The sequence below is a fragment of the Ziziphus jujuba genome, chromosome 4 (assembly GCF_031755915.1).
Source record: "Ziziphus jujuba cultivar Dongzao chromosome 4, ASM3175591v1".
NCBI lineage: Eukaryota > Viridiplantae > Streptophyta > Magnoliopsida > Rosales > Rhamnaceae > Ziziphus > Ziziphus jujuba.
In genome coordinates, this window is record NC_083382.1 from 3,518,636 (window position 1) to 3,536,600 (window position 17,965).

The 17,965-nt window shown below is 33.8% G+C and overlaps 1 protein-coding gene and 1 pseudogene across 1 annotated transcript; both read left to right on the forward strand.

The window, feature by feature from the left end:
* Positions 1-1,379: 1,379 nt before the first annotated feature.
* LOC125422136 (PR5-like receptor kinase) lies at positions 1,380-2,330 on the forward strand. The gene has a single exon (XM_048472603.2). The coding sequence runs from the start codon at positions 1,413-1,415 to the stop codon at positions 2,328-2,330; it is 918 nt and encodes a 305-aa protein (XP_048328560.2). The 5' UTR covers positions 1,380-1,412.
* Positions 2,331-5,727: 3,397 nt separating this feature from the next.
* LOC107423118 (LEAF RUST 10 DISEASE-RESISTANCE LOCUS RECEPTOR-LIKE PROTEIN KINASE-like 2.4) lies at positions 5,728-8,997 on the forward strand (annotated as a pseudogene).
* The last annotated feature ends 8,968 nt before the right edge of the window (positions 8,998-17,965 follow it).

Sequence of the window (17,965 nt, forward strand, 5' to 3'; positions counted from 1 at the left end):
CAGTAAATTACTTCTTATCAGAATCCACACCACAGAAGAACTTGCCAAATGGTACCGCAGTATATACAAGTTTTGATGGAAATTGCAAGGAAAGTGTGGTGGTTCGAGTTTTTCGATCAGAAGCTAAGATTTTACAAGATGATACTTCTTCATTAAAGGAGAAGCTGATAAAGACTGTGAGTTATGGGTTTGATTTGAAGTGGGATGCAAATAATACTCTTTGTGATGCTTGTGAAAGGACTAAAGGACGGTGTGGTCACAACCTTGTTTCTGGTGAATTTGTCTGCTATCCAAAACAAGGTTTGCTCTTCTTCTTTTCTTTTTCTCTGTGTGACTCTGTCCTTTTTATTTCCAAGAAAAATAATCTGATGAAGAACTTCATAGTATTCTCTTCGATGAAGCGAAATCAGTTTACTCTGTTTTCTCTGTTATTGAAAACAATATTTTCAATGTATAATCCCTGAATTAGAGATCCAGCAGGTATTCAATCTGGTTATGTTGCTTGCTTGACGATAATATTTTATGTAAAACATGTTCAATCTCCTTAATTTTGGGTTTTGTTTTCTATCATATTTAGTTATTACTATTGTCAAAAATAACTTTGTACTTTGCCCTTGGAACCAGAAAGTACATCAACTACAGGCATTGTTTGGCTACGTAACTCAAAAACTGTTTTTGGAATTTAGGCCTCGTTTACTTTAAATCAAATATTTACTTTACTTTATATAATAGTTAAAAAAAATATATATATATACAGCTCAACAGCTTACCCTTGGAAAATAAAACTTCAGCAAATATCAATTATGAATTCATTATCCACAGTTTGTCTCCGTGCTACATTCATCATTCAGCAAATATCAATTATCAATTCATTATCCACAGTTTGTCTCCGTGCTACATTCATCATTGATCATGTTTGGAGAAAGACTGGTTAGAAAGACAAAACGTTATGATCTTCTATTATTAATCTCTTCTTCAGAACGAGATTTGAGTTATATGTGTAAGAGAAACGCTGTGGTACTAGCTAGAATAAGAGGTATGAAATGTTGATTTTCTTTATATGAACTTACTTTTTATTTTTGCCTATTTTTTGCAGTGGTTAAATCTCCTTTGAGGCATAATTGGGCTATAGGTAAAAATGTGTCTATGTTCTTATTCTTACTATGCTCCGATGAAACGCATATTATAACACAAGTTAAATAATTTTTTTGAATGTAGGCACTTTGGTGGCTGTGCTTGGATTTTTAATAATTTTTGTGCTGATTTTTTGTATCCATAAGAGAAAATATGTATCAAGTAAAGTTACGGTATTTCGGAATAAAGACAAAACGGACGGCTTTAATGCGGAGGCATTTATAAGCAATTATGCTTCATTTGCTCCAAAGCGATATGGTTATTCACAGATCAAGAAAATGGCACACTCATCTGCAGAATTAATAGGGAAAGGAGGATATGGTTGTGTTTACAAAGGAAAACTACCCGATGGTCATCTTGTTGCAGTAAAAGTCCTAAAAGAGTCCAAAAGTGATGGAGAAGAATTTATCAACGAAGTTGCTAGTATGGGTAGGACTTCTCATGTTAATATAGTCACTCTTCTCGGATTCTGTTATGAGAGGACCAAGAGAGCCTTGATTTATGATTACATGTCTAATGGGTCCCTTGATAAATTCATATTTAATCAAGAATTTTCGAATACAGCTCGTTGTCTAGAATGGAAAATGTTGTACGAAATTGCTCTGGGCATTGCACGAGGATTAGAATACCTGCATCGTGGTTGTAACACGAGGATTTTGCATTTTGGTATAAAGCCTCAAAACATTCTTTTGGATAAAGATTTTTGTCCAAAAATATCTGATTTTGGTTTAGCAAAACTATGGCTAAACAAGGAAAGTATCGTATCAATGATTGGTGCAAGAGGAACTGCAGGATATATAGCACCGGAAGTATTTAGTAGAAATTTCGGTGGAGTGTCTCATAAATCTGATGTTTATAGTTACGGAATGTTGGTTCTAGAATTGGTTAGAGGACGAAAGAATATTGATGCTAGAGTGCACAACACAAGTGAAATATACTTTCCTTCTTGCATTTATGAAGATCTAGAATTAGGTAGAGATTTAAGAATTTCAAAAGTTGCAACAGAGGAAGAAAAAGAAATGGCAAGGAAGATGGTAATGGTGAGCTTTTGGTGCATTCAGACAACTCCATCAGAGCGACCTCAAATGAGTAAAGTAGTAGATATGCTAGAAGGAGACCTTCAATCCATCCAGATTCCACCAAAGCCATTTTTGTTTTCTCCCCCAAGGTCTCCTCAGCGATCCACAAAATCATAACAATTAATGTTTATATATATATATATATATATATAGGCATAGTACTAATTACAATTGCACTAATTAGTTTTCTCTTTTTCAATATTTGCCCAATTTTCTACATGTTTCTAATTCTCTATCAATGAACCTTTTGAATAAAACCATGAAAACAAAAAAAAAAAAAAAAATAGCAGTAATTTTTTATAATCAGACCCTTAAAAAGTGATACAGAAAAGAGGGGTTGTGCAAAACAGAGATTTCTCATAGAACGAAACATTAATATGTCGAAGAGCCAGCAAATTGAAGAAACAGGGTGGTTATCCGTGAAGACAATAATAAAGTCCAATCTATTATGTTTTTTAAATGAAAGAGATGAGTTGAGATGTTCTACCTTTATGACACCGTTCAAAAGTACTTGATGGAAATATACTACTAATTATTTACCCCAACTTTACCTTCTACACTGTACTTCTAAATTTTTTTCAATTTAACTGTGTCAAAAAGACATAAAAAATAAAAATAAAAATCAATCTAAGGCAATAATTTATTAACCTCAATCCATCTTCCCAATCGGTCATTAATTCATCATAACATCTGTACTTATCCATTCTGCTTTTGACATCTGTTTCATTATTAACCGTTAAAAAAAAAAAAGGACATCTGTTTTATTTTATCAATCTAAAACTTTGGCTAAATTTTTTTCTTTCCATCAGCACATAAACTTGGGGGCCATATTTGTTAATAATTACTTGCAGGGCAGTCTCAACCATTTTTGCGGTCCTAGGTCCCCCCCAAAAAAAAAAAAAGAAAAAAAAAGAAAAATCTTAATTAAATATTAGTTTTTCAAAATTAATTTTTTATATAAAATTTAATTTTTTAACTTTTGAAGATTAAAGTTTTTAATTAAATTTTTATATTCAAGTTTTGAAAATAAATATTTTTTAATTGATGAAACTGTTAAAATATTTAATTTTTTTGAAACATAATTGAGTGTAAATAAGATTTTATTAATCTCAAATTTGAAAAAAAAATTTTATGCAAAAGTTAATGGATATTTCTAGTAGTATTTTATAAATCATCCATGTATTGAAAAAATAATTTTTTTTATAAAATTTAGTATCTAAAATGCTATACTTAATTCCGAATTTATTTATTTTTTTTAATTTTTAGTTCTAAAACTAAATCTAAACCATCAATATCCAATAACATTCCATAAATGTCAAATAACATTTCATGTTTAAAAAGTTTTCAAGATTTAAACATTTTTTTTAGATAATTTTTATCAAGCAACAAACCTATCAAGTGCATTTTTTTGAGATTGAATAAATTCTTCTACATTTACTTTTTTCCCACACGTCTTGCATATCTAAAATAATATTTTTCAAAATTATATTTTCTAAGGGATGTATTTATATTCAAATAATAGAAAATATTAAAATGCTTAAAAATAATATAATAATAAAATCCAATTTATGTCTTGTTTGTAATTTCAATTTGATGATACTTTATAATTTGACTTTGACACTAATAGTTGCGTGTGAAGTTTTTATTTAGATTAATAGAATGAGCATCCAGAAGAATTATTGGCCCAAATTGAAAAACCATGTAAAACTAAAATCTAATCGACTTAGTCAAAAAAAATAAATAAATAAAAGATATAAAGAAAAACCAAAAACACAAACTAGAGAAACATGAACAGTAAAAAATAATTAGTGAATAATTACAATAATAAATTCATAGACTATAATAAAAAAAATTATGAAAATGAACATAAATTTATTAAAATAAATAACAAATAACAAACTTACGTGTTTTATTTTGGGACCTTTTGGGTTGAATGACAAATTATGTAGATTGAATATTTAGATTAAACAAATATAAAAGATGAATGAAAAAGGAAAAAAGAAAGAGAGTAAGAGAAAAAAAAATGCATAAACTGGTGCATAAACAAAAAACGGTATTTAACATGTTTTGTCTCTTATTTTACTTATAAAATCCAATGAATTATAGAAAGATAATACAAAGAGTTTTAATTACACTTGATTGATTTTTTTTAATAAAAATAATAAAAAATAACTATAAAATCAATTAGAAATAATTTGAATTTCTAGTCAAACTTTTTATGTTTTTAAAATAATTTAATAATTATATTTTATTTAGTGAATATATAATATATAGGGAAAATATTTTTTATGGCCATAGGCATAGGCCTTTGTGCCTTGTGGCTTAAGATGGCCCATATTACTTGTACGTGTGTACCCAATCAATGACAGTACATAGAAATAATTATAAGATTCTTCAATCTATTTATCAATGCCCTCTAACTCAATTAATTATTAAAAAAAACAAACAAACAAACAAACAACACTTCATTTATTGGAGGGGACACTCTCATGTGAGTCCGAAAACAGTCGCTATATGTGAAAAAAAGTTATCTATATCTTCCACATTTACATTCAACATCTTCTATACACAATTATTCATAACTAAAATATATTTTTAGGTTTAAAGTTCAGATCTCAACTAGATAAGAATTCTCCATCCCCAGATTGTAATAAGAAACAAAATCTTCTAAATTTGGAAGGTGCAAATTTAAAGTTTTGTTATACATACTTGGATTGAAGAGCTTCTATGAACTTCAGAGTCTTAGATTTGGCGCGAACTATAATGTTTGCTCAATTTGATGCAAAAGGTTTAAAAGGTGCTCATTATTATATTAGCTTTGCACACAGAGGATCGAAAATGTGAATTTGAAGATGAAATTCAGTAGGCTTTAGTGAGCTATATATATGGTGTCTAGGTGTCCTTTAGAGTTTTCTTCAACCAATTGAAAATGTCGATTGGCTGTTTTGTTGTTTATTTGCATTCTAATTTAAATTTTCATTTTAAAAGACCAAGAATTATGATATATCTATCTACCTGGACGTACTTAGAAAATCAACCCTATTTCACTTTCACCCATAAAACTGTAAAAAAATATAAGGCGAGCTCACTCCATAATGATAGAAAAAAATCAAATTAAGGGATGGAGATTTATCTAAAATATGAAGCTTAATGAAGAAAAAAGACAAAAAAAAAAAAAGGATAAATCTTGACATTGGTTGAAAGTAGTGTAACTTAAATGGGAATAATAATTGATATAATGAATCGTGTACATTAGAAAACAAGTGTACAACAACTATGTTTTGTTGTTAGATATTGGGTCTGAGAATTTAAATTTGGATTCTTTATTCGAGAAACTAATAATTGTTGTGCGAGTACATTTGAAACAAAGATTTTAACCTTTCTATCTAGTTCAACTATTTCTTCGTAGAAAAATCTTGATTTCACATTTCTTACACACTATTCATCTTTTCTAAAAAAAATATAAAACAAATATATATATATATATATATATATAATTAAAAGTGATTCCCATCTGTATTCCAAGTACTTTCTACTCAGCTTATTTACCCAAAAAAAAAAAAAAGTACTTTCTACTCAGCTTTCTTCTCTCTGGAAAATGCATTTCCTCTCCCTAAACATCATCTTTCTGATAATCTTCATCCATGGCCAATCAATACCTTTCTGTGCTGCTGACCAAAAATACCACAACTGCGGCAGACTCATCCAGTGTGGAACTATCCGGGATATTGGTTATCCCTTCTGGGGATCGGAAAAGACTCGACCGGATTACTGTGGCCATCCGAAGTTCCAGCTGAACTGCATAAACCAAGTCCTTCACATCAAAATCTCTTCCCAAGATTACCGAGTCCTCGATATCGACGCTGTCAAGCATAAGCTCAAGCTTGTAAGGGCCGATTACTGGAACAATGTTTGTCCCCAAACAGAGCTCCATAACGCCACCTTGGATGATGATATGTTCAGCTTCTTCAATTATACTTTGGGTACTGAAAATATGAAGCTGTTTTATGATTGTAAAGACAAAATCAAAGTTGGTGATAATAATACGCTCAGCTTCTTCGAATGCAGCATATCTGGAAGAGAGACAGTAAATTACTTCTTAACAGATTCTATATCACATAAGAACTTGCAAAATGCAACCGCAGTTGTTAAAGGTATCAAAGGAAATTGCAAGGATAGTGTGGTGGTTCGAGTTTTTCAATCAGAAGCTACGATTTTACAGAATGATACTTCTTCATTAAAGGGTAAGCTGATAAAGGCTGTGAGTTCTGGGTTTGGTTTGAAGTGGGATGCAAATAATACTCTTTGTGATGCTTGTGAAAGGACTAAAGGAAGGTGCGGTTACAACCCTGTTTCTAGTGGATTTGTTTGCTTTCGAAACCAAGGTTTGTTCTTCTTTGATTTATTTATTTTCTTTCTTCTCTTTTTTGTTTTTTTTTTTTTTTCTTTTTTTGTTCCAGAAAAATAATCTGATGACGGACTTCATAATATCCTGGTCGACGAACCGAAATCAATTTACTCTGCTTTCTCTGCTTTTGAAAACAACAATTTCAATAAATAATCCTGAAATTAGAGATACAGCAGGAGTTCAATCTTGTTGTGTTGCTTGCTTAAGAAAATTTTTTTACAGAACATGTTCAATCTCCTTAATTTTGGGTTTGTTTTCTTTTACTGTTTTTACTTTAAAAATAACTTTTTACTGTTTTAAAAAAATAACTTCATACTTTACCAGTTTACCTTGGGACAAAAAAGCATATAAAGTAATGCAATAAGGCATTGTTTGGTTCAGTGACTCAGAAACTGTTTATGGAATTTAGGCATCGTTTTCTTTTGGTCAACTATTGACTTACTTTTATAACAGTGAAAAAAAAAGCTTGCCCTTAGAATATAGCAAATATCATATATGAATTCATGATCAACATTTTGACTCCATGCTACGTTAAGATTAGGTTTGGAGAAAAACTGGTAAGAAAGAAAATATTATGGTCTTTTTTAATTATTATTATTCTTCTTCTTTTTCTTTTCTTCAAAGGAAATTGGAGTTATATGTGTAAATACTAGCCAACACATTTTACAAATAGGAAAATTAACAAAATACACAATTTAGAGAAACCCTTGTGAAGATGAGAGGTATGAAATGTTGGTTTTCCTTGATGAGCTCACTTTTATTTCTAATTATTATTATTATTATTATTATTATTATTATTATTATTATTATTCTTTTTCTTTTCTTCAAAGGAAATTGGAGTTATATGCGTAAATACGAGCCAACACATTTTACAAATAGGAAAATTAACAAAATACACAATTTAGAGAAACCCTTGTGAAGATAAGAGGTATGAAATGTTGGTTTTCCTTGATGAGCTCACTTTTATTTTTACCTATTTTTCGCAGTTGTTGAATCGCCTTTGAAGCTTAATTGGGCCATAGGTAAAATGTCTCTATATAGTTTGTTCTTTTTATTTCTTTGCTCCTGTGAAACATGTATATAATAATACAAGTTCAATAATTTTTTTGAATGTAGGCATTTCAGTGGCTGTGCTTGGATTTTTAATAATTTCTGTGGTGATTTTTTATATCCAAAAGAGAAAATATGTATTAAGTAAAGCTATGGTCTTTTGGAATAAAGACAAAACAGAGGACTTTGATGTGGAGGCATTTATAAGCAATTATGCTTCATTTGCTCCAAAGCGATATAGTTATTCACAGATCAAGAAAATGACAAATTCATTTGCAAACTCAATAGGGAAAGGAGGATATGGTTGTGTATACAAAGGAACACTAACTGATGGTCATCTTGTTGCAGTAAAAGTCCTAAAAGAGTCTGAATGTGATGGACAAGAATTTATCAACGAAGTTGCAAGTATAGGTAGAACTTCTCATGTTAATATTGTCACACTTCTTGGATTTTGTTATGAGGGGACTAAGAAAGCCTTGATTTATGATTACATGCCCAACGGATCACTTGATAAATTCATATTTAACCAAGAATCGTCGAATGCCGCTAGTTGTCTGGAATGGAAAACAATGTACGAAATTGCTCTTGGCATTGCACGTGGACTAGAATACTTGCATCGTGGTTGTAACACAAGGATTTTGCATTTTGACATAAAGCCTCAAAACATTCTTTTGGATAAAGATTTTTGTCCGAAAATCTCTGATTTTGGTTTAGCTAAATTATGGCTGAACAAGGAAAGTATTGTCTCGGTGACAGGCACAAGAGGAACCGCAGGATAGATACATAGCACCAGAAGTATTCAGTAGGAATTTTGGTGGAGTATCACATAAATCTGATGTTATAGTTATGGAATGTTAGTTCTTAGAATGGTTGGAGGAAGAAAAAATGTTGATCCAAAAGTGTCAGATAAGATTGAAATATACTTACCATATTGGGTTTATGAGGATATAGAATTGGGTAAAGATTTAAGATTTTTGGAAACCACAACAGAGGAAGAAAAAGAAATGGCAAGGAAGATGGTAATGGTGGGCTTTTGGTGCATTCAGACAAATCCATCAGAACGACCACAAATGAGCAAAGTAGTAGATATGCTAGAAGGAGACCTCCAATCAATCCAGATTCCACCAAAGCCATTCTTGTTTTCTCCTCCAAGGTCTCCATAACAATAATCCACAAAACCATAACAATTAAGGTAAAAATTTACATGTGTTTGTTACCTTTTGCATTTATGAGTATTTATCTTTTTGATGTTTTGCCCTATGCTTATGTTTTGAATGTGAACCTACAAAAAATAAATAAATTAATAAATTTGTAGCATTTTATCAAGTTTAGGCTATTCAAGCTAACTAATGAGCAAAAAAAGATGAGTGAACATTAATTTAACATTTTTTTTTATTGTCAATATGTAAATAGTTTTCATCAAATTTTATTTCTGAATAATCTTTTCATAATCAGCTTGAATTATTAATAAATATGAAGGTAAGTTAAAGATGAAGGCATTACTGAGCTTTTGGTGCATTCAGACAAATATGTCAGATGACCACCAATGAGCGGGTTAGTAGATAAGTTGGAAGGAAGGAAACCTTCAATCCTTCCAGATTCCACCAAAGCCATATTTGTTTTCTCCTAAATGTACCAATTCACTGATACAAGTTGAAGCATATACCTAAGATGAAGCATTAACCTGCAGAGTAAGAAATATGACTAATCATTGGTTAGAAATGTATGTTTCAAGAACAACATTCAATAATAATGAGTGGTCAAAGGTTATAGACACAGTTATTCATCAGACGTGCCAAGTTACACAAACTCATGATGCCACCAATTTAAAAGGACGACTGTGACCTAATTTGCTTGGACTCGGATACGGATGCAGATACATACCTGGGAGTCCGATCCTTTTATTCCCCAAATCTAGAATATGGGGATACAACACATAAGGATCCAAATTTTGGAAATAGGTATGGGGATGCCTAAAAATCTAAAATAATTAATAAACTTTAATATATATATATATATATGTATATAATAAATTTGAAAAAAAAAATTAATAAGAAGAATAGTTTGTCATTTGAGGTCCTTTTAAAATTGTGTATATGCCACACAGGATTTGACAAAGTGAAACTCAGTGTTTTAACTCATTCGGAGCAGCATAGAAGCATTGGAAGTGCTGCTTTAAAAGATATATGTCTGTGCATGCACTGAAGGAAATGAAGCTTCTGTTTGAAGTTCTGATTTTTTATTTTTATTTTTTTCTGTTCTTGGATGTTTTTTTCTCTTAATTTCAATTGACTTTTTCAATTCACCAAGCTACGATGCCACAAGAGTGACAAAACTTATCTATGTTTCTAATTATCTATCATGCTCCAGTTTTGAAAGTGAAACTTGCATGAAAAAATACTGAAAAAAGAATAAGAATGAATACAAAATTCAGCCATCAGCCAAAGGACTTGTATATCGATATTTTTATAATCAAACCTTAATTAAAAAAATAAAAAAATAATAATAGAAAAAAGAGGGGAAAAAAATAAATAAATAAGAAAAGTTTTGCAAACAGAGATTGCTGATAAAAAGGAATATTAATATGTTAATAAAAAGGAATATTAATATGTTAAAGAGTAAGCAAATTGAAGAGGCAGAATTGTTAGCCATTAAAAGACACAACATTAATATCCAATCTATATTAACAGATTATCTTTTATAAATTATTGGATTAGTGCTTAACATTTGGTGACCAAGTGGGATTCGAATTCAAAGTTTGAGGAATTGAAATAGATGAGATATCCCATCTCCATGACACCATTTATAAGGTACTCGAACAACAGTGAAATTAACAATTACTTAACTCTTCAGTCGGTCAAAATATATATTGATTATATCAACATATATATTTGTATATCTCCATGTTTAAAAAATATATTGTACTTCTCCCTTCTACTTTTGACATCTGTTCCATTATATCAACCACAACTTCTTCTTCTTTTTTCTTTTTTTTTAGTTTTTTTGAAACATATCAACCACAGACTTAGCTAAATTTATTTCCTTTCAAAAGTATGTAACCTAGGGGACCATATAATAATAACTTTAAAGTATGTACCCCAATCAATTGTGAAGTCTAGCCGCACCAACCACAGTCACCAATTTTGACAATGGTCATTGCTGCACCGAAAATGGATTGATCAACAATTGTGGGCTAAGCTGTTGAAGATTGTGGCCATGCAACCGACCTTGTAAGCCTATAAATAGGCTCCTTCCCGTTGCATGCAAAACAAGCCAAGTGAGCAAGCTCAATATTATCCCAAGTGAGGAATATTGAGAGAAAACTCCGAGAGAGAGAGTGTTTAAGTTCCAGAGAGAGCTTGAGAGAAGAGTGAGCAATTCCAGCGAGAATTGGAGAGTGTAGAGAGAGGTTCCACGTGAGAATCCTCCTTGAGAGAAATTTTTATTTTTTGTATTCTATTTCTAAGAGATTAATAGAATTCTTTTTATTTTTCTTCTCATATTTCTTCTCTAACGTGGTCAGAGAACCACAACAAGTGGTATCAGAGCTCCAGGTTGAGAGCTTGGGTTCAAAATTTGAAGAAACAGAGCCACTGTTCTTCAAGTTGGTATTTTGAAAAGTTGCTCAAATAATTAATTTGACAATACCAGGTGAAAGTACCCGACGAGAAGAAGACACACAAGTTCACCGGAGAGAAAGACACCGTCTCACGCGCCCGCACGCGCCGCCTGAATTTTTCTGCAACAATTCACGCGCCTCACGCGCCGCACGCGCCGTCTGGAGGTTGAACACGACCACGTCAGCGCACCCCTGCCACGTCAGCCGACACATCGTCAGCCACATCATCTGCCACGTGTGGACACGTCAGCACCATCTGCCACGTCATCAATATTTTCTGAAATTACGGAACAGCCCCTGAATTATTAGAAATTACAGATTGACCCTTGTAGTTTTCTGAAATTACAGAACAGCCCCTGAATTATTGGAAATTACAGTTTGACACCTGAAGGTTCTGTATTTGCAGGTTGACCCAGAAATTTTGTGAAATTACAGTTTTGCCCCAAAATTTCTGGTAATTATATTTTGACCCCGGAAGAGTCAAGTCCACCATTTTCGGCCGTTCCGGACGCAACGGTTAACTCCGTTTTGCCAAATTCAGCTCCATTTTTGGTCAAGCCATAATGTCAATGGAAGAATCATCTTCGGGAGCTATGGTTAAGCTCACTGCCACAAATTATACACTTTGGAGACCTCGGATGGAAGATCTCCTCAATTGTAAGGATCTGTTTGACCCTATAGAAGCTAAAGGAGAAAATCCCGATCCCAGCAAAGTAGCAGAATGGAAGAAATTAAACAAGAAAACGATCGGTCAGATCAGGTAATGGATCGACCACAGTGTCTTCCATCATGTAGCGAAGGAAACGGATGCATATGGCCTCTGGACAAAATTGGAGGACATGTACCAGGCCAAGACTGCTCGGAACAAAGCCCTGTTGCTTAAGCGATTGGTAAATCTAAAATTACAGAGTGGAACTTCTGTAGCCGAGCATACCAGTGAGTTCCAGAGCTTGGTAAATCAACTATCTGCTGTGGATTACCAACTAGGGGATGAGGATCAGGCCCTCCTACTTCTAAGCTCTCTTCTAGACAGTTGGGAGACATTGGTAGTCTCTCTCAGTAATTTGGCCCCGAATGGCAAACTTACTATGTCTATGGTTAAGGATGCCATATTTAATGAAGAAGCCAGGAGAAAAGACATTGGCATGGATCAGTCACATGCCCTCGTCACAGAGAGAGGAAGACAGCAAAAAGGTAGTCGAGATAGGGGGAGAGGCAGGAGCAAGAGCAGAGGCAGATCTACAGACGGTAGAAAATCATCATATAAGTGCTATCATTGTGGCCTGGAGGGTCACATGAAGAAGAACTGCAGAAAGTTGTTGAGAGAGCAGAGACTCCAAGGTAATCAGCCGAAGAAAGATGGAGAGACACTAGTCACTGTTACAGGCGAAGTGGCGCTCTACTCCACCGAAGAAGAGACATGCCTTCATATAACAACCCAAGATGTTGAGTGGGTAGTCGATACTGCAGCATCCTACCATGTCACTCCACACAGAGATTTCTTCAAAACGTACAAAGCAGGAGATTTTGGTACGGTAAAGATGGGAAATTCCAGTTTCGCAAAGATTAAGGGAACTGGTGATATTCAGGTAAAAACGAATGCTGGTTGTACAATCACTTTGAAGGATGTCCGTCATGTTCCAGACCTTCGGCTTAATTTACTTTCGGGAGCAGCCTTAGACAAGCAAGGCTATGACAACTACTTCAGCAAAGGCACATGGAAAATGACGAAAGGTGCCATAGTTGTCGCCCGAGGACATATTTGTGGAATGCTGTACAAGACTCATGTGAAGATATGTGCAAATAGCCTCAATATTGCAGAAGGAGAGGCGTCTCAAAATCTGTGGCACCAGAGACTCGGTCACATGAGTGAAAAAGGATTGTCCACTTTGGCAAGGAAGAAGCTTATCACTGTTTGCAAGGATGCTGCGCTAGATCCTTGTAATCACTGCTTGTTTGGTAAGCAACATAGAGTCTCCTTCAGTTCCTTTGCATTGAGAAGATCAGAGTTGCTTAGTCTGGTGCACTCTGATGTTTGTGGTCCCATGGAGGTGGAATCATTAGGTGGCAACAAGTATTTCCTGACCTTCATCGATGATGCTTCTCGGAAGGTGTGGGTATATTTCTTGAAAACAAAGGACCAGGTATTGGATTACTTCAAACTGTTTCATACCATGGTAGAGCGTGAAACAGGAAAGAAGCTGAAATGCCTCCGCTCAGATAATGGAGGCGAGTATACTTCCAAGGAGTTTGATGCCTACTGCAGAAGACACGGCATTCGACATGAGAAGACGGTCCCTCGCACCCCACAACATAATGGAATAGCCGAAAGAATGAACCGAACCATTATGGAAAAGGTCAGAAGTATGATCAGTATGGCTAAGCTGCCAAAGCCATTCTGGGGAGAAGCTGTTCGTGCCGCCTGCTATTTAATCAACAGATCACTGTCAGTACCGTTGAATTTTGAAATTCCGGAGAAAATATGGTCGGGTAAGATTCCCTCCTACTCTCATTTAAGAGTGTTTGGTTGTTTAGCTTATGTACATGTATCCAAGGAGCTCAGACAGAAGCTCGATGCAAGATCTACTCCATGCATCTTTATAGGATATGGAGATGAAGAATTTGGATACAGGTTATGGGACCCGAAAACAAAGAAGGTTATTAGAAGTAGGGATGTAGTATTCTATGAAAACCAGAAAATGGAAGACATTGAAAAGCCCAGAATGTCTCCTAATTGTAGTTCTAGTACCGAGAATTTTTGTCCTAATCCAGCACCAGCACAAATAGCCACAGAGGATAATGAGGTGCATGAAGATATACCAGAAGCAGACCAGGAGGAAGAAGGAGATATTGAGCAGGGGGAGACTCAATCCTCTCAAGCAGCTGCAGGGCCATCACAGCGGTCAGATGATGGTACACCTCCTGAAACCAGTGGTTTACAAGTTCGGAGATCTGAGCGAGGCCGAATTCCATCAAAGAGATTTCCAAAATCTGAGTATATTCTGCTTACTGAAGAGGGGGAGCCAGAGAGTTTCCAGGAAGCTCTTTCACATCAAGAGAAGGAAAAGTGGCTGCAAGCAATGCAAGATGAGATGGAATCCTTGCAGAAAAATCATACTTATGAGTTGGTTGAGCTTCCAACAGGAAAGAAGGCACTAAAGAATAAATGGGTGTTCAAACTCAAGAAAGATGGCAGCGGAAAGGTGGTGAAACACAAAGCCCGATTGGTGGTCAAAGGATTTCTTCAAAAGAAAGGAATTGACTTTGATGAGATTTTTTCACCAGTGGTAAAAATGACTTCAATTCGAGTCGTTTTTGGTTTAGTAGCAAGTCTAAACCTAGAGCTTGAACAGATGGATGTGAAGACAGCATTTCTTCACGGTGATTTACATGAAGAAATCTACATGGAGCAGCTAGAAGGATTTGAGGTTTCAGGGAAAGAAAACCTCGTATGCAAGCTAAAGAAGAGCTTGTATGGCCTCAAGCAAGCACCAAGACAATGGTATAAGAAGTTTGACTCGTTTATGGTGAGTCAAGGCTATAAAAGGACTGCAGCAGACCAGTGTGTTTATATTCAAAAATTTTCAGGTGGAAACTTCATTGCACTTTTGCTATATGTGGACGACATGTTGATCGTTGGACAAGATGCAATGAAGATTAGTCAGCTGAAGAAAGAATTGTCTAAGTCCTTTGATATGAAAGACTTAGGACCAGCTCAACAAATTTTGGGAATGCAAATAATCCGAGACAGGAAGAATAGAAGGTTTTGGCTATCTCAAGAGAAGTATGTTGAACGGGTGATAAAGAGATTCAACATGGATAAAGCCAAACCGGTCAGCATTCCACTTGCAAATCATTTCAAGTTGAGTAAGAGATTGTGCCCCTCATCCAAAGAAGAGATAGAGGAGATGGCTTCAGTACCATATTCTTCAGCGGTAGGAAGTTTTATGTATGCAATGGTGTGTACCAGACCAGACATTGCTCATGCAGTAGGTGTTGTGAGCAGATTTCTTTCAAATCCTGGAAAGAAACACTGGGAAGCAGTCAAATGGATTCTCAGGTATCTTAAAGGTACATCAAAGCTGTGCTTGTGCTACGGGGGAGGTGATCCAATCTTAGAAGGCTATACAGATGCAGATATGGCCGGAGACCCTGATAATAGAAAGTCTACATCAGGTTATCTCTACACTTTTGCAGGGGGAGCTGTGTCATGGCAGTCAAGATTGCATAAGTGTGTTGCTTTATCCACTACTGAAGCAGAGTACATTGCCGCAGCGGAAGCGGGTAAGGAAATGTTGTGGTTAAAGCGTTTTCTCACAGAATTGGGCATCAAGCAAGAAGACTACAAAATACATTGTGATAACCAAAGTGCCATGGATTTGAGCAAAAACTCAATGTATCATTCCCGTACAAAGCACATTGACATCCGCTATCATTGGATACGCGAAGTAATAGATCAACAGTTGCTGAAACTGATGAAGATTCACACAAAAGAGAATCCAGCAGATATGCTAACAAAAGTTGTTGCTCAAGAGAAGCTGAAGCTATGCAGAGACATAGCTGGAATAGATGACAGATGACCATCAGTTTTAAATGCGGCTGGAGGGGGAGAATTGTGAAGTCCAGCCGCACCAACCACAGCCACCAATTTTGACAATGGCCATTGCTGCACCGAAAATGGATTGATCAACAATTGTGGGCTAAGCTGTTGAAGATTGTGGCCATGCAACCGACCTTGTAAGCCTATAAATATGCTCCTTCCCGTTGCATGCAAAACAAGCCAAGTGAGCAAGCTCAATATTATCCCAAGTGAGGAATATTGAGAGAAAACTCCGAGAGAGAGAGTGTTTAAGTTCCAGAGAGAGCTTGAGAGAAGAGTGAGCAATTCCAGAGAGAATTGGAGAGTGTAGAGAGAGGTTCCACGTGAGAATCCTCCATGAGAGAAGTTTTTATTTTTGTATTCTATTTCTAAGAGATTAATAGAATTCTTTTTATTTTTCTTCTCATATTTCTTCTCTAACGTGGTCAGAGAACCACAACATCAATGACGTTTCATTGAAATAATTATAAGATGCTTTCCTTTGGAGTACCCTATCGTATATCTTATAACTTAATTAATTATGATAGGTATGATAAGTAAATATACATATATATATATATATATAATTATTTTTCTATAGAGCATATCCTCTTTAATAGTATGAGCTTTTAATGTCAAAAAACATGTTACATGATGAAGAACTATTAAAATATAAATTTAATACACATTGTTAGATCTGTTTTCTACTAACTATAATTTTTAGGATAAATGGTTATTTGAAACTTGGAGATATGAGAAGTCTTGTGTTCAATTATTTGTGTTGAATATATATATATATATATATATATTGTAAACTTGTTTGTGTTGAATTGTTATTTGCATCTGTTCAATTATTTGTGTTGAATATATATAAATATATATATATATATATTTACATTTATATTGTAAACTTGTTTGTGTTGAATTGTTATTTGCATCCTTAGAAACTTGTAATGCCAAAACGGACATTAGAAGGGCCTCATTATTAATATTGATTCACCTCCTTCAATAGTTTTATTTATTTATTTATTTATTTTTATTTTTTTGAAGTTATTTTCAACATCTTCTTTGGACATCTATATATATGTGTAAAATCACCTATTACGTGGGAATAATTCAAATATTTTGTTGCCCAAAATTTGTATGGAGAACATAACATGATCGGATCATGAAACACATTGATCTAAAGACTTAATTATTTGATGATGAAGTGGAAGCTTTGATTTTTGATGGGTTTGTTGTTTTGTTTGGAAAAAATACTTGTTATTTCACATGGCCTCTTTGGTCAAGGAAAATAGATGCTAAACATATATATATTTAGTCTTGGTAAAACAAAATTCCAATTCCTTTCATATTTTTGGAGCACATGCATTTTCTGTCTCCTCCTCCCTGTTCCCATAGTGAGACAACAATTAAAAGTTAAAAATTTATTTTTCCTTTTCTTTTTTCCCAAGTCACCTATTAAGATCAAAATGTGAGATCTTGTTCATTAGAAAATAAAACCAAAAACCTTATCTCTCATTCTCATTCGATGTATACTAAAGCAAAATTATACATAAATTGAATATTTATCTTCTTCTTTTTTTTTCAAAAATAAAAAAATATATATATATTTAGGCCCTCAAGTAGGTTGAGCCGGCTCTGGTAAGAATTAATGTAAAAATTTACAGGTCTTTGTGCCAGTATGAAGTGTTAGTTCCTAATTATTATAAATAATTGAATATTCTTTTTAGTATTGATTAGTGAGCAGTTAGTTGACTATGAATTGAATCTAAGAATAATTGTAATTAATTGTGATTGATGTTATTTTCTTATTTTATATAAGTCTATATCTTCATATATATCATGAATGGAGAAAAGTAATATATCACAGAAATATTATTTGAAATTCCTCATAATTTTTGCACTTTGTTTCCTTTTGCATTTATCATTTTTTTTTTTGTTTTTTTCCTTCTTGATGTTTTGCACAATTTCCTCTGTTTCTACCCTGTTCATGTTTTGAATGTGAACATACCAAAAAAAAATCGTTGATTTTTTATTAAATTTAGGCTATTCAAGCTGACTAATGAGGAAAAAAGATGATTGAACATTTAGGC

Bases quoted from the DNA above. Each gene is read 5' to 3' on its own strand.
- LOC125422136 (XM_048472603.2), top strand. From the start codon at position 1,413: ATGGCACACTCATCTGCAGAATTAATAGGGAAAGGAGGATATGGTTGT.